General features: G+C 41.9%; 1 protein-coding gene across 2 annotated transcripts; it reads right to left on the reverse strand.

The window, feature by feature from the left end:
• Positions 1-2228: 2228 nt before the first annotated feature.
• On the reverse strand, positions 2229-23335 carry LOC138953884 (cubilin-like). 2 transcript variants are annotated; one of them, XM_070325845.1, is made up of 12 exons: positions 23234-23329; positions 22377-22407; positions 21791-22057; positions 19829-19933; positions 14590-14979; positions 12682-12933; positions 8949-9047; positions 7972-8301; positions 6733-6993; positions 6010-6108; positions 5205-5345; positions 2229-2743 (listed from the first exon to the last, which is right to left on the reverse strand). In XM_070325845.1, exons 1-12 carry the CDS (start codon positions 23291-23293, stop codon positions 2418-2420), a joined length of 2361 nt encoding a protein of 786 aa, XP_070181946.1. In that variant the 5' UTR covers positions 23294-23329; the 3' UTR covers positions 2229-2417. The 2 variants fall into 2 exon arrangements, with proteins under 2 accessions (XP_070181946.1, XP_070181947.1); XM_070325846.1 differs by lacking the exon at positions 2229-2743 and adding an exon at positions 2815-2918 and having other exon boundaries at positions 23234-23335.
• Between the last annotated feature and the right edge of the window lie 588 nt (positions 23336-23923).

Consider the following 23923-nt stretch of genomic DNA (forward strand, 5'->3'; position numbering starts at 1 on the left):
TTCCATGTAGATTTACATTTTTCCATTCTTGATTTTTTTCATTAATAGTTATGATGATGACAGAAACACCTCGTGCTGTAGTAGGTCTAACTTTGTTAAAAGTGTATTGATAATAACATTGGGCGACGGGTGGAACAAGCTCATACGCCATGCTGTGTTGCTTCGATTGAGGCACTGCTAACATTTATATGTCACTGTCTGCATTGTTGCAAAACTGGCTTTGTTTGTCGCAATACAAAACCCACAAAACAATACAATACAAACAATACCATACAATACAATACAATACAACACAACTATACAATGCAACGCAACATAACCCAACACAACACAACCCAACACAACACAACACAACACAACACAACACCGCAACACTACACAACACAATACAATAAATACAATACAAAACAAAACAAAACAAAGCAAAGACAAAGACAGATAAATATGATTTAACTACAAGTACCCACCCCCTTGGTAAAATGTTAAATTTGTCCTTCAACATAAGAGTTCTCTCCATTTTCTAATATGTGCCTGTGGAGGGGGGGGGGGACAAATGGCAGTATAAGGGACACAATCCCAAATTGAAGTAAAATATGAAGCCAGCGGGACTGCGTCCCCTGTATGGTATAAATTCATGCGTACAAGCATAATTATTATTACAGGCTGTTTGTACGGCGGATTTCAACCCATTTCCAGGCGGCTTTTCGGCGATTTTTGTCATAAGCATGAAGCTACAGGGTATGCACCTCAGACGTAAAAACCCACTCGTGCAAAAAAACCGAGTGTACGTGGAAGTTTCAGCCAATGAACGCAGAAGAAGATGAAGAAATACACCCCATAAGGCTTCACACCTGTGCGAACATGAACGGTATCAAGGAACAGACATGCTGATGGTTTAATGTCTCTCATTTGAACCTTACATAATTATGTATGTCCTGGAAATACAAAAAAACACAACTCACTTTTTGGGGTCTGACTGATTGACTATTTAGCTTTATAATAATAATAATAATAATAATAATAATAATAATAATAATAATAATAATAATAATAATAATAATAATAATAATAATAATAATAACGGGCATTTATAAAGCGCCTTATCAGTTCAAAGCGCGTGACAACAATACATGTATACAAAATTCATACAATCACTGTCAGATTCAAACAACACATCATGCACATTTCACATCCCCAGACTCTAGGCTAAGGAACTATCCGTAATGTTGTTGGAACAAGTGAGTTTTCAAATTGGACTTAAAAGATGAAATGGATGGAGAGTGACGTAATTGAAAGGGGAGTGAATTCCATAACTGAGGGCCATAATACGAAAACGTGCGGAAGCCATGAGCCTTGCGTTTAAAGCAACCTTGACGGGGAAGTCGAGCATCACCAGAAGAACGAAGGGTGCGAGAGGGAGTGTAGAGGGAGACTTTAACGTCCTCTTAGACCAGTTGGCCTATATTGGGACACGTATTGGGAATACGCTGAAGCACATTTTGTATGTATCACTGATGTTATCGCCAGGTTTCTTTTCTTTTGCAGTATGCCAAAATAATAGGCAATAAAGGTTCCAGCATACGGCAGTCTCCAGTGTCCACTCCACCCCCCTCCAACCTTAGGTGTGTGTGTGTGTGTGTACGTGTGTGTGTGTGTTCGTGTGTGTGTGCGTGTGTGTGTGTGTGTGCGTTCGTGTGTGTGTGTGTGTGTTCGTGTGTCTGTGTTCGTGTGTGTGTTCGTGTGTTTGTTCGTGTGTCTGTGTCTGTCTGAGTGAGTGTGTGTGTGTGTGTGTGTGTGTGTGTGTGTGTGTGTGTGTGTGTGTGCGTGTGTGTGTGCGTTCGTGTATATGTTTGAGTGTGTGTGTTCGTGTGTGCGTTCGAGTGTGTCTGTGTGCTTGTCTGTCTGCGTGTGTGTGTGTGTGTGTGTGTGAGTGTGTCTGTCTGAGTGTGTGTGTGTGTGTTTGCGTGTGTTCGCTTGTGTGTTCGTGTGTCTGTGTGACTGTCTGTCTGAGTGTGCGTCGTCCTTCGTTTTATGTATACTGGACCACTGGCTGTTTATCATGTGTGGCAGCCAAGCAAGAAATGTCTTTGCAATGTTTGTAGTGCATTGGCAATAAGTAAACGTTTGTCTTAACCCTCTGGTGTCTTCTGAAAAATGAATCTCTGTCTCAAGGACGCTGCTATGACGCAGCCAACAGACACAGTTTATACACTAACACGTTAACACCGTTTTGCTTTTCAATGCTTTATTAAGCGTCTAAATAAACCAGTGGCAAACACAGTGCCCAAAACACATTCCGCGAGAGGCCATCAGACAGAGACACGCAGTTGTGTGTAAACATCACAGCCTCGCCAGATGGTAAAGGAAGTCCAGGTTCGAAGACTGTGTTTGCATGAACAAGGATCTTCAGAGGACCGTCACGGGCCTGGCATTGCGTAGTCACCTGGCATTGCGTTGTCACCTGGCATTGCTTCTGGGATGTATGCGTCTGGGTAACCCGGAATTCCGTCTCCAAGTACCATTCCGTCGAACAAGACGCCACCCGGGGCGTATGGGTTGTCACGGGCCATTCCGTCGTGGGCGTACCCTTCCGGGTAGCTGGGCATATTGTTGTGGTGACGAGGTGTCTCGTGGTAGTAGACGTCCTGGAAGTCGTCAAAGGACAGAACAGCTTCCCTCACAGAGTCCACCAGCTCTCGTAGTTCTGTTCCCAAGGTCTCCAGCCTGGCTGTCTTGCGCTCCCCTGTATAACATGTGACAGTATGATGAGTGTTTACATGTGTTACGCCCGCATGATAACTGTTAAAGAGATACGACACCAATGCTAAGTTAACCAGACAGAACTGCTTTTCTGACAGAGTCCACCAGCTCTCGTAGTTCTGTTCCCAAGGTCTCCAGCCTGGCTGTCTTGCGCTCCCCTGTAAAACATGCGACCGTATTGACGGGCGCAGTGGCGTGGTGGTAAGACGTCGGCCTCCTAATCGGGAGGTCGTGAGTTCGAATCCAGGTCGCTGCCGCCTAGTGGGTTAAGAGTGGAGATTTTTCCCATCTCCCAGGTCAACTTATGTGCAGACCTGCTAATGACTTAACCCCCTTCGTATGTACACGCAAGCACAAGACCAAGTGCGCACGGAAAAGATCCTGTAATCCATGTCGGAGTTCGGTGGGTTATGGAAACACAAAAATACCCAGCATGCCTACTCAACGAAAGCGGAGTGAAGCTGACTATGCTCTCAGAGTATTGTTTGGGGAACCCAAATGGGTAAACGAGCTCACACGTAACCAGAAAACTCTGGAACGCTGAAGAAGAAGAAGACCGCATAATGAGTGTTAACATGTGTTATGCCCGCATGATAAGTGTAAAAGAGATACGACACCAATGCTAAGTTAACCAGCCGGAACAGCTTTCCTCACAGAGTCCACCAGCTCTTGTGGAAAGGTTCCGGCTGTGCCCAGGGCCTCTAGTCGGACTGTCTTGCGCTCCCATGTTAAACAGGCGTCCGCGTAATAGACGATGTTCGGAAATAACTTTGTCAGAGTGAAAGAGTGAATACCCTTGCTTTTAGTGAGACAAACAAACCGCAGGTGCTCCTTGTCCACGTGTTTCAGACACCCCCCTCGCTAGTGACTGGCCTGTGTCCACGTGTTTCAGACACCCCCCTCGCTAGTGACTGGCCTGTGTCCACGTGTTTCAGACACACCCCTCGCTAGTGACTGGCCTGTGTCCACGTGTTTCAGACACACCCCTCGCTAGTGACTGGCGTGTGGATTGTTTGTCTCACTAAATGCAATGGTATTCACTCTTTCACAACAACTTCAAAACCCGACATGCAGGGTTTTTCCCACGGAATGTCAGTGTCCATTAGCGTTAAAGAGATACGACACCGCACGGCTTCCTGAACGGCGTCCAGCGCCTCCTTACAATACGACATTAACACAAGAAGACAACAATATTTATATTGGACAGAAACGTTACAGTCATATACTGCCACAAACTCAGTGTGCCATGACTTTGTGTTATCATGATATTAATCCAAAAACAAATTGACTGCCAACGTTCAAAGTTCCAGAATTTAAAAAAAAAACCAAGAAGCAGAAGTAAAAATCCCAGTAGTCAGCGGAGCTGCACGATACTAGTTTCTCTCTTTGGGCAGGATATATCCTGATGTGAGTGACGCCTTTACTGACAGCCAGACGTACGTAATAGCCAAGCATTCGGATGGCATATATGAGCTCTCTGTCTGTCTGCCTGCCTGTCTGTCTGTCTGTCTGTCTGTCTGTGTCTGTGTGTCTCTCTCTCCTTCTCTCTCTCTCTCTCTCTCTCTCTCTCTCTCTCTCTCTCTCTCTCTCTCTCTCTCTCTCTCTCTCTCTCTCTCTCTCTGTGGTTTTTCAGGCATATATTCAATCAACTATTGATTATGCGTCCACAGTGTGGGACTCTGCAAGTGCAAACACTTTGAAACACTTGTGCTCTTTACATAGACGAGTTGTTAAATTAATTCTTTTAAAAAAAGCATCTCTCTCTACGTCTGATTATAAAAAATTAAAGATTCTTCCTATCAAATCAAGATTTACCTATAACAAAGGTGCAATGATGCATAGAATTATGTCAGGGAATGCACCTACATTCATTGCCTCAAATTTCAAACTGAATAATTCAATAAAACTAAACAAATTAATTACCCCAACCCCTAGAATTGACCTTTACAAATCAAGTCTTTCTTATTCTGGCGCCTTATTGTGGAACTCCATTCCTGATTTAATTAAAATGCAATTCAGTGAAACTTCCTTCAAAGAAATGATCATGCTGTTTCTCTTGGAAACAAGTAAATAATTATGTTATAATATTACATCATTGCTTGATATTCATAATGCATTTTGAAATGTCTTTTTAATTTTTTGAGATGTTAATTATATAAATTGTATTGTAATTAACTTAACTTCTATTTCTTCTTGTTATTAATCGAGTTACCCTCAATGGGCGAGGGCCGGACGAAAAAAAAGCATGTATATTTTGCTTATTCTGTTACCCTCGATAAATAAATAAAGTTCAAAGTTCGAAGTTCTCTCTCTCTCTCTCTCTCTCTCTCTCTCTCTCTCTCTCTCTCTCTCTCTCTCTCTCTCTCTCTCTCTCTCTCTCTCTCTCTCTCTCTCTCTCTCTCTCTGTAAAAGAAATATTGAAAAAAAACAAAAAACACATTTACCATTGGAAGGCTCCAAACGAGGATACTCCGGGTAGCGGTCAGTGGCGTAGCGGTCAGTGGTGTAGTAGCTGGAGGTGTAGTCGTTGCTCATTGTGCCGTTGGCTGGACTGTTGTGGTAGGGCAGGTCCGTGGTGGAGTAATCTGCACAGTGTTGTTAAGCAATGGTACAGTTAGTGGGTGTGAGTTTTAATTCTTTTTTTGTTGGTTTTCAAAACCCTTTTTTCCCATTACTGCAAAAATTATGGATGTTTTCGCTCATTTCAGTGAAGACAATCAGACTGACAGACGGACAGACCAACACAATTAAAAGACAACTCAAAACATCCAGGACTGAGACATTTCATCTCCAGAAGGTTATCATTATATTAAGCTGACACACAGATGAGCAGACACACACAACAACCGCGCACCCGGATTGCAAATACACTCCGTCACGTTTTAAGGGACGATGACAAGATCACTTACATGACACTTTAAACGACCACGGCATACTTTATTGCCCTTAGAAGTGCAGCAAGATGATTGCCTGATCCCTTGGAGACCATCTTCTCAGATTTGGCCTAATTGTTACAACTTGCATGTTATAATTTGTTATTTAATTTTGTAACTAATTTTTCAGCCGATCAAGAGGCTAACAAAGGGAGAGGGAGAAGAACAGGCACACAAACAGGCACACAAGCAGACGGTCAAAAAGGCAGGTAGGCAGGCAAAAACATAATGAGGTAGACGATAAGGGCAAAAGACCAATAGAATGACAAAAGGCAGACAGACGGACAAACTGACAGACAGATCGGATCTGACTTACAGGGGTAGTCGTCGACTGTGATGGTCACGTTGAAGCCACGTCCTGTGCCACTGCCATCAGACCGGAAACGCACTATGTACTCAGTGTCTTGATTCAGTGCTGCAAACAATAGTCACACACACACACACACACACACACACACGCACGCACGCACGCACACACACACACACACGCACGCACACACACACACACACGTGGGATCACGTTGCTGGACTCTTTACCAAAGGATTAAGCAGCCCAAACGTCCTGGAGGGAACTAGACAAAAGACGATAAGTGTACTCAAAACCAAACCCCAATAGAAAAACGTTAAGAATGTATACATGTTTAAAAACAATACCATTCTAAGAGGCCTCTTTACCAGACCATTTTACGGCGCCAGACTTTTGATCTACACTTTGAAGCAAAACACTTCTTACCTGAAAACCTTCCTCTCTGCGTGCCACAACCATGGATCTCGTCATTTCCGGCATACCCGAACCTCAGTAGTTGTTATTACAGATGTTGCTGTCATTAACGACGCCGAAACAATAATGAGGTAATGATTGGAACATTTGAAGCCCACATTTATTAAAGGAAATTAAACAAAAGACAGTACGTTTAATAAAACCAAACCCCAAGATAAATAGCAAATATATGTTAAAAAAAAAACACGATGTCCAGAGACCGCTGCAGTTTACGGTGCCAGACTTTTGATCTTCACTTTGAAGCAAAACACTTCTCACCTGAAAATGTTCCTCTGTGTGTGCCACAAACACGGTTCACGTAATTTCCGGTATACCCGAACGTCAGCGTGTCAAATACGCAATCGTCCGAATTTTCGATGTCCACGTCGTACTCAATATTGAGGTAACCGAAAGGAATCATTGTCCGTATAGTGATAGTCCAGTCAGCATTGTTGGGATAGTTGCCCTGCACAGTGTCACACTCTGCACTGCTGTCAATGGTCCTACTTTCAAACTCGAACACATAGATGGTGCGTTGGCCTGCACAGAAGGACAAAAAGCTGATTCAAAGATGACTGGTTTCATAGAAAAACAAAAACCAAAAAACATGTTAGTGATTCATTAGACGCATTGGGCTGTTATGGTTTGTAAAGGCTAAGCATTATGGTTCGATCAATACAAGGAGAAATTGGGTGCGAACCGCAAAATTCCCTTGATATTTCGTTCTGCAAACGTAATCAAATAAACCAAACAAAAACATATTGCGACATATTTTGTACCTCAACTGAAACATTCATTCACGTGTCATTTTTTTGCAACCGTTTATGCCATTAAAAGCACTCCACCTGGCTTTCTGACATACTTTTCAGATCAAAGATTTATTTTGTGTACGATCGTTTTAGGGGGTACCTTTTTTAAGTGACGGTCTCGTGACCCCTGTAATATATCTTTGATCAGGAACGTGTGACGGACAACCGCATTGCGGATAGCCTTCAATGGCATAGAACATTTGAATTAAATGATACGGGAATCAGTGTTTTTGTTGGTAAGGTTATTTCGCTTTGTATATTGACTTTCGAGTAGTTTGTCAAATGTCTGAAAAGATACTCTTCCCTTTGCTCACCTTCATCCCCCCCCCCCCCCCCCCCGCCTCACTCTTCCGACCTCCTCTCCTCAACCGTCCCATTCATTTCAAATTAAGGTAAATTGTACAGAGCGTCGTGTTTGACTCTGTGCGGTTTTACATCGTCGTTTCAACAAGTAATCCTGGGAGAGTGCTCCGTGACAACAATGCTTTGTGCATCGGGGTCAGAAATGTGAAAATGCACGTGCAGATCGCGACGATGTTTAAGTGCGAAGATTAACAAACTTCACGCGCATCCGCAGTAAAAGTAAGTCCTTTGGAACTGCATTCAAAGCAAAACTGTGAAGAGGTTCACCTGCTTTTGCTGTGAAGTATTCACATGCAGATCAAATATGCTCTGTCTAAACTATGCAGACCGCGCGCACAGTACTTACATGACGTGCTGAAGGCAGGACTGGAGCCTTCAGTAGTTCCAGCGTTGTAGTTCCACCCATCGTCGGAAGTCCCGTAGTAGTCTTGTGAGTAGTAGTCGGTAGAAGAGTCGGTAGAATAGTCGCCATAGCTGCGGTAAGTGTTGTATCGGTCAGTGTTGTATCGGTCAGTGGTGTATCGGTCAGTGTTGTATCGGTCAGTGGCGTAACGGTCAGTGTTGTAGCGGTCAGTGGTGTGGTAGTTGGAGGTGTAGTCGTTGTAGTTGTAGGGGGTGCTGCCCATACCGCCGTCGGCTGGTCTGTTGTAGTGGGGCAGGTCCGTGGTGGAGTAATCTGCACCGAGTTGCGAAGCAATGTCAAAGTTAGTGTGTGTTTGTTTCAATTCTTTCTGGTTTACTTTATCATTTCATCACAATACTGGGAAAACAAGAATACCGATCGTTTCAGTGAAGACAGACAGACAGACAGACAGACATAATAACAGACCCACAGACAAACAGACTCAATTAAAATAAAGCTCAATGCATCTAGGGCTGACACATTTTCTCTCCTTTTTTTTCTTCGTTCAAAGGCTGAAACTCCCACGTTCACTCATGTTTTTGCATGACTGTTTTTTTTTTTACGTGTATGATCGTTTTAACCCCGCCATTCGAGCAGCATACGCCGAATTCGGAGGAGCTGAGACATTTCGTCACCAGGAGGTTATGATTATAAGCAGACACACAGATGAGCCGACAGAGAAACATACACTCGGATGACAAAGAGCCAGGAAGGAAGACTGCCAGGCAGGCTGGTGCACAGGCATTAAGACGATGGGACATGGAGAAGAACACACAGGCAGGCGCACAAGCAGACGGACAAACAAACAAGCGGAAAGGTAAAAACATAAGGAAGACGATACGGGGAATAGACAGCAGAGTGACAAACGTGCAGACAGACAAGCACACGGACAAAAGGCGAACAGATCGGATCTGACTTACAGGGGTAGGTGTCGGCTGTAATAGTCAGATTGAAGCCACGTCCCGTAACGCTGCCATCAGACTGGAAACGCAGCAAGTACTCAGGGTCAAAATGGTGTACTGCACAGAATAGCCACACACATAGACACACAAACACACTCACACACACACACACACACGCACATACACACACACACACACACACACACACACGTACACACACACACACACACACACACACACACACACACGCACATACACACACGCACATACACACACGCACGACCTCCGTAATTATTATTGAAGATGTCGCTTTCATCAACGACGCCGAACTCTTTCGGCGAACTTATATCCAGTACATTTACTCCCACAAGTTTATTATCGCTCTGTGTATGCTACACGTGCCTCTATCTACATCTGTATTCGTATTCAAATTCGTATTTGTTTTCTTCTCGTTCCAAGGTTTAACGTCCAAAATCAACCATGAGTTAGTGATTTTAACATTTGAACACAAAATGTACGTACCAGCACCACGACCTCTCGCTTTTTAAGCGAATGAACAACACCATCAACAACCAAATTTTAAGGATATAATGTCAGAAAATGAAAGACAAAAACTGAGCTGCGTAGTTTGCTCCTTGCACAGATAAAAGAGAAGCAAAACGTTGCCAGCCAGGGGAGGTATTCAGGACGCGTTGACCGCTTGTTGGCAATGTTTGAGCTGTAAATCGCCCTAAATGCCATTCATGAAACCCAGATACGACCCGCTAAAATCACGTGACGGCAGTGAAGTAGAGGTTACATGCCGAGTCTCAGTGATTATCAAAAATAATGGTCGAAGTTAGCGGATCATGAAAAATGCGAGCTTCAGCGAGCTTTTTCATGACCGCGAACTGAGACCATTATTAAAACCAAACTCAAAGAAAAGAAATTGGAAAAATATGTTGAAAAATAAAATTAAGTAGAAGTGCGATGTCAAGGAACTGCATACCCCCAGCGAAGGACAAATCCGCTCTCTCTCTCTCTCTCTCTCTCTCTCTCTCTCTCTCTCTCTCTCTCTCTCTCTCTCTCTCTCTCTCTCTCTCTCTCTCTCTCTCTCTCTCTCTCTCTTAATTGACCTGTACAAGTCGAGTTTATCATATTCTGGAGCAATTATGTGGAACGCCATTCCAAATATGTATAAGTTACAGCTCCGTCCATCCATGGTATCGCCTGATATTTTGTCGAGACTGGGTCAATGAATATGATGACGTCACTCGAGGCTCTGCCGAGAATGACGTCATTATATTCTTTCACCCCGTCGAGACAAAATATCACGCGATACCATGCATGGACGGAACTGTAACGTATATATGGCATGACCAAAGTAAAGAGAATTTGTCATGGGATGTGGCAACAAATCATTGGAAATTCAACATGGGCAATCAACCCAAGCCTAGAAGTTGTAGAACTATATTTTGTTTCAGTCTTGGCAAGGCCAGTTTTGTCCAGTTCCGGAAAAGACATAATAAATTCATTCACCCTGCCGAGACGAAAAAAACAATTCCATGGATAAAAACGTATAAGCTTATTATCCCGTGACGCATCAAAGCTAAATTTTGTTTTGAAATGTCATTACAACGTACAGATAACTTATAACGACATAATCGCCTTCACAAGACAGGAAAAACGCACACTTTGTTTTTCGTCTGCTACGAAATCTAGTCTTGTTGGTTGACGGAGAGAATAAAGCTTCAATCATACCTTCATCAACAGGAATAAATGCTCAATCCGCTGTCAGTTCGCAACTGAACCTTGTTTTTTTCTTTAACTTTTTGGTTAACATTGAAACAGCAATCCAAAAGAGTGTTTCAGCTGTTTCAAGACAGAGGCTTAGCTCCTTCTTTTGAGTTGCTTTTCAGTCTAAAATGACACAGGAAGCGAACAAATTGTCGCGTATACTGTCGTCACAAAAAGACGTCATGACAAAGTTACACGCAAAGCGAAAGAGACTTTGACGTCATTTACTTTTGTTCGGAATTTTCCGTCTGTTCCTAGCTTGTCAGTGAAGACCTGACGTGAGTAAGCTTACCCTTTGCAGCTGTGAAATAATCAGTCTTGTGTCTCGGTCGTGTAGGTACAGAGTTTGCTTCTGCAATCATTGTGTTCGTGTTGATGACGGCTTCATAAGATTTCTATTTTCTTGTTTCTGCGGCTGCGCAAGTTATTTTGCCTAGGTCATGGCCGAACTTTAGGCCTACGGAGAAATATCGCTGGATATTTTCTCCCTAGATTAAAAGAGACAAAGAAGGGAAGTCATGCTGTATAATTAAATTACGAATTCATGAAACATCATTCAAGGAATATTACATGCTGTTTCTTTTACAAAACTTATAAGAAATATTATCAAGCAGCTGGCAAAATATAACTGTACTCTCTGATTATATTGAAAAACATGATTATATATAATTCATGAAAGATTTATTTTTATTTTTGTTATGCATCTTAAAATGTCTTATTGGTTGCTTGACATGTTAATTATGGTAAATATGTCATTTGTACTATAGTTAAACTTATCTTTTATTTCTTCTTGTTCGTTACCCCTCAATGGGCGAGGGCCGGATGAAAACAAGCATGTATACATTGCTTATTCTGTCACCCTCGTAAAATAAATTTCAATTCAATTCAATTCAATTCAATTCAATTCTCTCTCTCTCTCTCTCTCTCTCTCTCTCTCTCTCTCTCTCTCTCTCTCTCTCTCTCTCTCTCTCTCTCTCTCTCTCTCTCCCTCTCTCTTTCTCTCTCTCTCTCTCTCTCTCTCTCCCCCCCCTCTCTCTCTCTCTCTCTCTCTCTCTCTCTCTCTCTCTCACACACACAGGAACACACACACACATACACACACATCCCAAGTCACACACGCACACACACACACACACACTCACTCACTCTCTCACACAAACTTCATACCCACAAACGCACATAGCTAGAAGGACACACACACCCTTGCAAACACGCACACACACACATACACACACACACACACACACACACACTCACAAACACACACTCTCTCTCTCTCTCTCTCTCTCTCTCTCTCTCTCTCTCTCACTCACGCTCACTCACTCACACGCACTCACTCACTCACTCGCACAAACTTCATACACACAAAACACACATTCATACGCACATATAGACAGACGGACACACACACCTTTACAAACAAACACATATACACACAAACACACTCATACACACACAAACATACACATAAACTCACGAACACACTCTAGCACATACACATACGCACTCTCTCTCCAAAAAAAAGACACACACGCACACACAGACACACACACAGACGCACACACGCACGCACGCACGCACGCACACAAAGTCAAAGCTTTTTGACGTCATCTTCTTCCGCGAGCTTTATCCATAGACTTGGAAACTACGGAATTTGTACCCGGCCAAAGCGGCCTTGGGTGGCGTTTGCTCAAAACACGAGGAGGGGGGTGGGGGGATGCTATTTTACCCACCGTATTTTAGTTAGTATGTTCCCAATATTTGGTGAACTTCCATCCCCAACTGTAGCATCTTATCGTGCACAATGAATCCTTCTTTATCATGCATTACTGGCATGAACAGTTCTCAAGTCGATTACAGTATGGCGTTCTTGGGATACCTCCAGCTTCGCTGGGATAAAATATCATGTCCAGAGAGCTCTGCTCTGAACAGCTCTAGACTGCTGATCTTCACTTTAAAACAAAACACTTCTTACCTGAAAATGTTCCCCTCTGCGTGCCACAAACATGGATCTCGTCATATCCGAACGTCAGCTTGTCATACCTGCACGAGGTCTCAGATTCGATGTCTACGTCGAACTCAATATTGAGGTAACTCAAATATGACATTGTCCATATAGTGAAAGTCCAGTCAGCATTGTCGGGATAGTTGCCCTGCACAGTGTCACACTCTGCACTGCTGTTAATGGTCCTACTTTCAAACTCGTACACATCGATATAGCGCTGGCCTGCACAAAAGAAATAAAAGCTGGTTCAAAGTTTACTTTTACATAGAAAAACAACAACATGTTATTGCTTCTTTAAATTGATTGGGCTTTTATGGTTTGCAAACGCTCAGCTTCATGGTTTGATCAATACAAGGAGAAATGGGGTGCGTACCATTAACGTAATCAAATAAACGAAACCAAAACAATATTGCGACATATTTTTAACCTCAACTTAAACATTCATTCATGTGTCAATGCTTTCCAACTTTGTATGCCATTAAAAGCACTCCACTTGGCTTTCTGGCACACTTTTCGAAACAAAGTTTTATTTTTTTGTTAGATAATTTTAGGGGGTACCCCTTTTTTGAATGGCGGTCTCGTGACCCTTGTTAAAGATCTATGATTAAGAACGTGTGACGGACAACCAAATTGATTGCTTTTAATGGCACAGAACATTTGAATGAAATGATACGGGCAACAATGTTTTTGTTGGTAAGTTTATTTGAGTTTATATACTGACTTTCGAGTAGTTTGTCAAATGTCTGAAAAGATACTCTTCCCTTTGCTCACCTTCACCCCCCCCCCCCCCCCTCACTCTTTCCAGACCTCCTCTCCTCAACCGTCCCATTCATTTCAAATTAAAGCCCCAGTATGTCTCAAATGGTTTACAAAACGATTTCAATCTTCTACTGAGAAAAGAAGTTCTAAGCTTATGGAACACACTTGCAATAGCATTTAATAGCATAACATGGAACAGTTCGTTTGCATTGCTATTTAGCTTGCGTAAACCACACACCAGATTTCGTGGTTTATCTGAGCCATCGTGAACCCGTGTGATCCACTTTCCTTGTTTTCACATTTTAGTCGTCAGTTTGTGATTACAAGTCAATGCGACTGGCTGTATCTGAAATAGCACGTTATTGTGTACCTCTAGTCACACAAACTTGTCGGCGGCGGCTGGCTTCAAAGAAAGCGAGCGCTATGTAGAAAAATCGTCTGCTTTGAGACACGACCTTTTGTGACCCTGCTTCCGGCCTATCTTTTTTTAAACTTTCAAAACTTCGAATTGTAATAATCTTATCTTGCTGAAAAAAGAAATCTTTTATGATTTAGGAATGTTTGTGTTAGAAGCTGTGAATTTATTATTTAGATTTTAAAAGTTAGTTCTAGCGCCAAAAACGAGGCGCCAAATTGTGGAAGAGACGGTCCACGAAAATAAATTCTTTGAAAATGTCTTACTCTTGACGGAAAGCAGCCAGGATGTTCCTGTTTGGCGAGCGTTCAAATGGAAGGGTGTTTGTACTGTGTGTAAAAGCCTGACAGTATCTGTGATGGTTTACGGGAGGCTTACTGTGCCTTTAAGGTAAATTGTACAGAGCGTCGTGTTTGACTCTGTGCGGTTTTACCTCGTCGTTTCAACAAGTAAACCTGGGAGAGTGCTCCGTGACAACAATGCTTTGTGCATCGGGGTCAGAAATTTGAAAATGCACGTGCAGATCGCGACGATGTTTAAGTGCGAAGATTAACAAACATCACGCGCAGTCCGCAGTAAAAGTAAGCCCTTTGGAACTGCATTCAAAGCACAACTGTAAAACTGTTTGCCTGCTTTTGCTGTCAAGTATATACATGCAGATCAAATATGCTCTGTCTAAACTATGCAGACCGCACAGTACTTACATGACGTGCTGAAGGCAGGACTGGAGCCTTCAGTAGTTCCAGCGTTGTAGTTCCACCCATCGTCGGAAGTCCCGTAGTAGTCTTGTGAGTAGTAGTCGGTAGAATAGTCGGTAGAATAGTCGCCATAGCTGCGGTAAGTGTTGTATCGGTCAGTGTTGTATCGGTTAGTGTTGTATTGGTCAGTGGCGTAACGGTCAGTGTTGTAGCGGTCAGTGTTGTATCGGTTAGTAGTGTATCGGTCAGTGTTGTATCGGTCAGTGGCGTAACGGTCAGTGTTGTAGCGGTCAGTGGTATGGTAGTTGGAGGTGTAGTCGTTGTAGTTGTAGGGGGTGCTGCCCATACCGCCGTCGGCTGGTCTGTTGTAGTGGGGCAGGTCCGTGGTGGAGTAATCTAAACCGAGTTGCGAAGCAATGTCAAAGTTAGTGTGTGTTTGTTTCAATTCTTTCTGGTTTACTTTATCATTTCATCACAATACTGGGAAAACAAGAATACCGATCGTTTCAGTGAAGACAGACAGACAGACAGACATAATAACAGACAAACAGACATAATTAAAATAAAGCTCAATGCATCTAGGACTGACACATTTTCTCTCTTTCTTCTTCTTCGTTCAAAGGCTGAAACTCCAACGTTCACTCATGTTTTTGCATGACTGGTTTTTTTTTTTACGTGTATGATCGTTTTAACCCCGCCATTCAAGCAGCATACGCCGATTTCGGGGGAGCTGAGACATTTCGTCACCAGGAGGTTATGATTATAAGCAGACACACAGATGAGCCGACAGAGAAACATACACTCGGATGACAAAGAGCCAGGAAGGAAGACTGCCAGGCAGGCTGGTGCACAGGCATTAAGACGATGGGACATGGAGAAGAACACACAGGCAGGCGCACAAGCAGACGGACAAACAAACAAGCGGAAAGGTAAAAACATAAGGAAGACGATACGGGGAATAGACAGCAGAGTGACAAACGTGCAGACAGACAAGCACACGCACAAAATGCGAACAGATCGGATCTGACTGTGTCTATGTCTGTGTCAGTCTGTCTGTCTCTGTCTGGCTCTGTCTCTCTGTCTGTCTGTCTGTCTGTCTGTCTGTCTGTCTGTCTGTCTGTCTCTCTCTCTCTCTCTCTCTCTCTCTCTCTCTCTCTCTCTCTCTCTCTCTCTCTCTCTCTCTCTCTCTCTCTCTTAGATCAGGACTAGCTGTAAGAAAGGTCCTACGGACCTAATGCTATCTTTCCTGTAATAAAGTTCAATGTTTCAATGTTTCAATGTTTCAATGTTTCTCTCTCTCCCTCTCTCTCTCTCTCTCTCTCTCTCTCTCTGTGCAGGCTAATAAGTCGTTTAATTCGAACGCGAGTAGCGCATGCGAACATACATGTGTGTGTGTGTGTGTGTGTATGTGTGTGTATGTGGGTGTGGGTGGGTGTGTGTGTGTGTGTGTGTGTGTGTGCGGTGTGTGTGTGTGTGTGTGTGTGTGTGTGTGTGTGCCTGAGTGTGTGTAAGTACAGGTGCGTGCATATAAGTCGCGTACGGACATAGAAAACGAGTACAGCTAGGGTAGAATAAACAGAATACAACATGCCTTGCTGTGTCGTACCAGATTTACACTCGTTGCTTTTTTGAAATAGTCAACAGCTCGTACTTCAAATTTAAAAAAAACCAACTCGTGCACATCTCAAGCACCAGCATACAAATGCACATAGTAAACAAAAACAAGAACATCCTACTAGTATCGCCCTGTTTCGTTTACGGATTATGGATTACGAATGGAAAGCGCCTTCATGACAAATGTAGAAAAACGTAGCAGTAGCGGCTTACTAGTGTTTGAAAACAGCATGGTTAATTTAAACAATGATGGGATTCTAGTGTATTTTCGTGGAATATAATATTCTCTTAACTCAGCATATTTAGGGCATACTAAAACAAAGTGGACTTCATCTTCAACACTGCCACAACAAAATGGACAAGATAAATCAGCGGATGTTGCATTTAAATTAAAGCGAAATCGATGCACTTTCAGAGGAGATACTCCCAATCTAAGTCTAATCAGAAGATTTCTAGCTTTAATATGTTTCAAATCACTTAAATATTTGGATAATGTTAACGTTAGGGTTGATTTGAAGGTTCTGTATAGAGAGAAACGTTCACTTCCTTGTACAGTTTCAAGCCAGGTTTGCTTATAGGATGAAATAAGTGTTTATTTAAATCCTTTTAGGAACGCCCTCTCATCGCCAACACCTTGGTTTTCCCATACTTCATCAAAACCGTACATGTACAGAGTGTAACAGATCGAGGAGAGAGAGAGAGAGAGAGAGAGAGAGAGAGAGAGAGAGAGAGAGAGAGAGAGAGAGAGAGAGAGAGAGAGAGAGAGAGAGAGAAAGAGAGAGAGAGAAAGAGAGAGAGAGAGAGAGAGAGAGAGAGAGAGAGAGAGAGAGAGAGAGAGAGAGAGAGAGAGAGAGAGAGAGAGAGAGAGAGTGGCAATGGCAATGACAATTCTTTATTTAACGAGGGTAATAGAATAAGCAGTGTTGTCATCATTTTCATGAGTTTTCATTCACAAACACCTGGGAAAAAAATCTCATGTTCCCCATGCAATAAATCGAGGTGGTGAACTGGTTTGAGCTTTCAGGTGAAACGTGGATTGTCAAAGTAAAAACCAATCAGGCTGATTGTTTGATGTGTGGAACCATCGCGGCTTTGGATTTGTGTTTCCGAGGACAACGATTGTAAGCATTCACTCTCAAAGACCCAATCAATGTTGATAATTACCGCGGCGACTCATGGTCAATTTGCAACTTATCTCTGTAATCGCAAAATCCACAACGAAAAGTCATAAACACTTAAAAAGAAAAGAAATATGCTCAACACTTACTGAACTCACACGTATGATCGCAGCTCTGTACATTTTCAGACTGGAAGAAAAGCGTCAACAAGCTACGTTTGACGTCACATACAAGGTTGACGTGTTATCTCGAGCTACTGTGACGGTGCTTTGTGGCCCGGAGTTGGATTCTAAAAATTCGTCTCCCTGTGGGTTATTGTGCATTTTGTTGCACAACCAAAATGATGACAAAAACGATGTTTGGTGGCTTGTCGTCAGACCAGCATTTTGTTGTTGGTCCTCGGGGAGCATATCGCCTTTTGTCTCATATTTATCAACCGCGGCCTTCTGCCTTGGTCGATACAGATGAAACAAAAGACGATATGGTCCCCTTGGACCAACAAAAAAGCTGGTCTGTCAACAAACCATCAAACATCTTATAAATAGAGAATACTACATGGCTTGCTGTGTCGTAGCAGATTTACACGAGTTGTTTTTTAAAATATTGAACTGCGAGCGAAAGCGAGCTGTTCACTATTTGAAAAAGCAACGAGTGTAAATCTGGTACGACACAGCAAGCCATGTAGTATTCTGTTTATCCTACATACTGTACTTACGTGTATTTTACTGAAAATGTCCTGTATTCGAGGCAGCTAAATTGAAGACGCTTGTTTTAGAACCTCGATCTTTTCTAAAGCCTCGTGCAATCTATTACGTCAAAGCAAAGAAACGTCACTCTGAAAGTGTGGCGTCACGTGTTAGTTCTAAAGATTCATCGAGGGTAATTAGCGAGCGCAATTTGTGTTTCTATAATGACGTTTGTCTCGGTGACTTTGGCATCATAAGCAGTGGAAAAACAGGTCCCTGCCAGACTTGCTTGACATGACCTCATTTACATGATATACACACGTGTGATTTGAACGATTATTATCTCACGGGTGTCTCTCTCACGTATGTAGGATAATGTGCTTCTTTACATCCAGCCCTCGCCATAAAGAGGGACTAACTAGAGAGAGAGAGAGAGAGAGAGAGAGAGAGAGAGAGAGAGAGAGAGAGAGAGAGAGAGGGAGAGGGGGGGGGGACTCTGGGCTGGCCGTGACTACACCTAGACCAAGGCTCTGTCAGGGTCAAGGTAAACGAGACCAAGACTTTGCCAACACAAATGAACAAGTCGCGTAAGGCGAAAATACAACACTTAGTCAAGCTCAGTCTGAGTCGAACTCACAGAATGAAACTGAACACATTGCATTATTTCCGCAAGACCGTACACTCGTAGCATCGTCTGTCCACCGCTCGTGGCAGAGGCAGTGAAATCGACAAGCCATGCAGAATAGTGCGGTAGTGGTCGCGCTGAGCAGGATAACACGCTTTTCTGTATGTCTATTCTTTTTAGCTTCCTGAGTTTGTATTTAACCCAAACATATCATATCTGTATATTTTTGGAATCAGGAACCGACAAGAAATAAGATGAAATTGTTTTTAGATCGATTTCGGAAAATTAATTTTAATAATAATTTTCATATTTTTAATTTTCAGAGCTTGTTTGTAATCCAAATATAACATATGTATATGGTTTTGGAATCCGAAAATTACGAAGAATAACATGAAATTGTTTTTGGATCGTTTAATAAAAAAATAATTTTAATTACAAGTTTCCGATTTTTAATGACCAAACTCATTCATTAGTTTTTAAGCCACCAAGCTGAAATGCAATACCAAAGTCCGGCCTTTGTCAAAGATTGCTTGGCCAAAATTTCAATCAATTTTATTGAAAAATGAGGGTGTGACAGTGCCGCCTCAACTTTTACAAAAAGCCGGATATGACGTCATCAAAGGTATTTATCAAAAAAATGAAAAAAACGTCCGGGGATATCATTCCCAGAAACTCTCATGTCAAATTTCATAAAGATCGGTCCAGTAGTTTAGTCTGTCTCTCCGCTCGTATTTGTGTACTGTTCTCCATATCTCACTGTTTGGGGCTAGTTTAGTAACTGACCCTACGCTCCCGGTCACTTCGTATAAGCTTGGAAAGCAATATAAAGTAGCGATAATATCAAGCGAGACCGACATTATTTATACGAAATGCATTGACCAATCGCCGAAAGGCGCATGAAAGGATTTCCCAAAATCCTCTATTCTTGATGACATACTAAGGAGTTAGTTCGGGAGAACGGCGATCTATGGACGGTTTATCATGTAAAGGGAAGCAAGTGGTTAAAAACGGGCGTCGATATAATGTTATCTACTTGTAGTATTTCATCCACTTGTGACAAAATATATTTAATTAAAATCGTCGATTTTTCCATGACGTTTTTACTTATAAAAGCAAGCAAGTGCAAGCCAATTGAGACACATAATACAAATGATAACAGATGCAGACAGACATATAGTGTGATGAGTGCTGATATCACTTACAGGGATAGTGGTCAGCTGTGATGGTCAGGTTGAAACCACGTCCTGTGATCCTGCTATCAGTCATGAACGATAGGTAGTATTCTCCGTAGTATTCTTCCAATGACACTGCACACAATCCGAATAAATTACAAGAATTAATCACAACTGGAAAATCAGTCGCCACAGAGGTAAACAGACAATGTTTGGATGTGTAAGCCTCATAGCAGAGTAGTAAGGGCCCCAGACATCGATGCACGCGTACAAATGATACTAGTGTATTGAAATCCCTCCTGGGATTCAATACACATTTTGGTCACAGGTTTCTCTAAGCAATATTTAAACTAATGTAGAAAGAAACAAGTCACGTAAGGCGAAAATACAACATTTAGTCAAGTAGCTGTCGAACTCACAGAATGAAACTGAACGCAATGCCATTTTTCAGCAAGACCGTATACTCGTAGCATCGTCAGTCCACCGCTCATGGCAAAGGCAGTGAAATTGACAAGAAGAGCGGGGTAGTAGTTGCGCTAAGAAGGATAGCACGCTTTTCTGTACCTCTCTTTGTTTTAACTTTCTGAGCGTGTTTTTAATCCAAACATATCATATCTATATGTTTTTAGAATCAGGAACCGACAGGGAATAAGATGAAAGTGTTTTTAAATTGATTTCGACAATTTAATTTTGATAATAATTTTAATATATTTAATTTTCAGAGCTTGTTTTTAATCCAAATATAACATATTTATATGTTTTTGGAATCAGAAAATGATGGAGAATAAGATGAACGTAAATTTGGATCGTTTTATAAATTTTTAATTTTGTTTACAATTTTCAGATTTTTAATGACCAAAGTCATTAATTAATTTTTAAGCCACCAAGCTGAAATGCAATACCGAAGTTCGGGCTTTGTCGAAGATTACTTGACCAAAATTTCAACCAATTTGGTTGAAAAATGAGGGCGTGACAGTGCCGCCTCAACTTTCACGAAAAGCCGGATATGACGTCATCAAAGACATTTATCAAAAAAATGAAAAAAACGTTCGGGGATTTCATACCCAGGAACTCTCATGTCAAATTTCATAAAGATCGGTCCAGTAGTTTAGTCTGAATCGCTCTACACACACACACAGACAGACACACACACACACACACACACACACACACACGCACACACACACACGCACACACGCACACACGCACGCACGCACGCACATACACCACGACCCTCGTCTCGATTCCCCCCTCTACGTTAAAACATTTAGTCAAAACTTGACTAAATGTAAAAAGGTGGTTTCCTTATTAACTTTTTTTGTACAATTATTTTTTTTATCTGGGGGTGGTCAAATACAATTTTGCGGAAAACACTGTGATTTTGAACGTGATTGTGTTTTTTTTTAAACATTTTTGGCCTTGTATATGATAAATAATTCATTTGATTGTGTAAACAAATGGATAGAAAGTTTAATCTATCATAATATGTTACCAACAAAATGTACGTGGAATGTAATCGACGATTGTCAAAGCCGTACAAGGTAAAACCATCATAAATTTAGTGGCAAAAGCGTTTTAACACAATAACACCCCGTGAAATCATTATTTAAGCAGCAAATTTAAGCACATGTAGGTTGACTATATCCTGTATCCAAAGCACAAAAGAAATTAGGGTGTTACCTTATAAATTTCTCAAAATGTGTCACTGTCTTTACCCAACCCCTACGTCCTATCTGACAAACATGAACAAAACATTAGATTTTCACTTTATTGAACTGTTCATTTGAAGCTGTGTGCACATGTTGTTATCAGAAATGCAAAAAAATTTGTGATCAGAAACAATGGGAGCCACACTATTGGTTTTACATGCATTATGTGTTCACATTGTGAGCAGAAGCACCAGGTACAGCAAACGGAAATTCCCACAACTGTTATATTTGCTTTCTCTTACGCTTCCTGTCTCTTATGTTTCCTGTCAATTGCAATGCTTACCAGAGAATGTTCCACTCTGCGTTCCACAGATACGGACTTGGTGTGAAAGGCGGACGTACGCCCCTAGCGTCAGCGCATCGTGGCTGCAGTCGGACGTGGATTCGATGTCGACGTCGTATTGGATGTTGAGGTAAGCAGACCTATCAGAGTAGATGTTGAGAAACCATTCAGCGTTGTTTGGGTAGTTCAACTCGTTTGGATTCTCGCCAAGGTCTTCGCTTTGGATGGTGATGGTCTCTACTGGGTGCACATCGTAATATTCCCAACCTAAAGGAAGCATAAAGAAACATCGAATCCAACTTTATGTCGCACATAATTAATAACAACAAAAGCGTCAACAATAACCCCCTCACCACCACCACAACAGATTATGACAGTCTTACCCACATTGCATTGGTACCTACCAGTGTTTCTTATCTGGACGAAGGCATGTCAAAAGACCCCCCTCCCCCCACCCCCCCCCCCCCCACCCCCCCCCCCCCCCCCCCGCATTTGCCCCATTAAAAAATGAACCCTTTTGGGATTAATTCAAAATGCGATTTGTACTCGTTTATAAATCCCAATCAATAAATACAAGCATACTTACGGGCGCTTCGCTTCTCTCGCTTTGCGGGAGGCTTAAACAAAACAAAAATACATGTAAATGTGTGAACCCCATTTTCTGTCTGTCTGTCTGTCTGTCTGTCTGTATGTATGTAGTATCGTTGTATTTGTTCTTCTTGTCGGTGGTGGTGATGCATGTCAGTCTGTGTGTGTGTGTGTGTGTGTGTGTGTGTGTGTGTGTGTGTGTGTGTGTGTGTGTGTGTGTGTGTTTTGTTGTGTTTTGTCTATCTGTTTTTCCATTTGTCCATCCGTTTAGGTGGGTCAGCGTGGTCTGTCTGTGTCTGGGTATGTTTAGCCGTTAGTTTAGCCTGGTATCCGGAAATCATGACATTTACATATCAATCTGTCAACAACTACTATATCTTTTTTCAATGTTGTTTTCTCAGTGTTTGACTGTTGAAACAGACACAAGAAAGAGAGATAGGTATAGGAACACCCTACCACAAAAAATCAACACAAATAAAGAAAAAGAAACAACAGAAAAAAGAAACGAAAGAAAGAAACTAAAGAAAAGACAAGAAAGAAAGATAGAAAGAAAGCAAAGAAAAAGGAAAGAAAAAAAGAAAGAAAAGAAAATAAACGAAAGAAAGAAACGAAAATAAACGAAAGAAAGAAACGAAAAGAAACGAAAGAAAGAAAGAAAGAAAGAAAGAAAGAAAGAAAGAAAAAACAAAACTTGATTAAATGTAAAAATAGATGAAGAAAAACAGACAGAAATAAAGAATTAACAGACAAATGAAAAAAAAAGACAAAACAACGAGGTCAAAGTTGTATATATATATATATATATATATATATATATATATATATATGCTTATATGCTTATATATAAAGTTATACCTTTGCAGCAGACAAGTCGAGCAGAGCAGCCGAGAGCAGGAACAGGAAGATGGCAGCCATGTTGGTAGTCTTCAAACACCGGTCGTGATAGTCTTGGACACCAAGCCTTTTTATACAGTCTTGTTCTCTTCTCTGTGTTGCGTGGCTATTCTCATTTTGTTCGGTCAGCTGGCCATGGAAATGCAGGTGTGTCGCCATTCACATGAATAATGTGTCATTCGATACAGATTTCGTACACGCTGGCAAGGCAGATGGTTGATTTTTCTTCAGATTATTCGGTCTGTGTAAATATTGCATTTATGCAGCTTAGAATGTACGATTTAAAACGAACACATATGCATTGACGTGCACGAGAAAAAGCTATTAGTCGTGAATAAAATTAAAATCAGGAGGAGGCGGGTAGTGTTTAGTGTGTACAGAGACATACATACAGAGATGCGAAGCGAGGGCCGCTCGCGTGAACTCTTGGGGTACCGCGCTCGGTCAGCGTGACCTCGCGCGATTGTTAGCCATCATCCCGTACAACGTTGTTGTTCGCTTGCTCTCTGACACCGATTTGAAGTGCTTTTCTGTCATATTTCTTTGGAAATATCCAGCTTCAGAGGAGAGGTATCAGTGGTAAGTAAACTTGATTCATATTCTGTAGCTTCAATAGTGTGCACACGAACGCATTTGAGAGGATTGGGTTCC

Source organism: Littorina saxatilis, linkage group LG17, assembly GCF_037325665.1.
Source record: "Littorina saxatilis isolate snail1 linkage group LG17, US_GU_Lsax_2.0, whole genome shotgun sequence".
NCBI classification, from domain to species: domain Eukaryota; kingdom Metazoa; phylum Mollusca; class Gastropoda; order Littorinimorpha; family Littorinidae; genus Littorina; species Littorina saxatilis.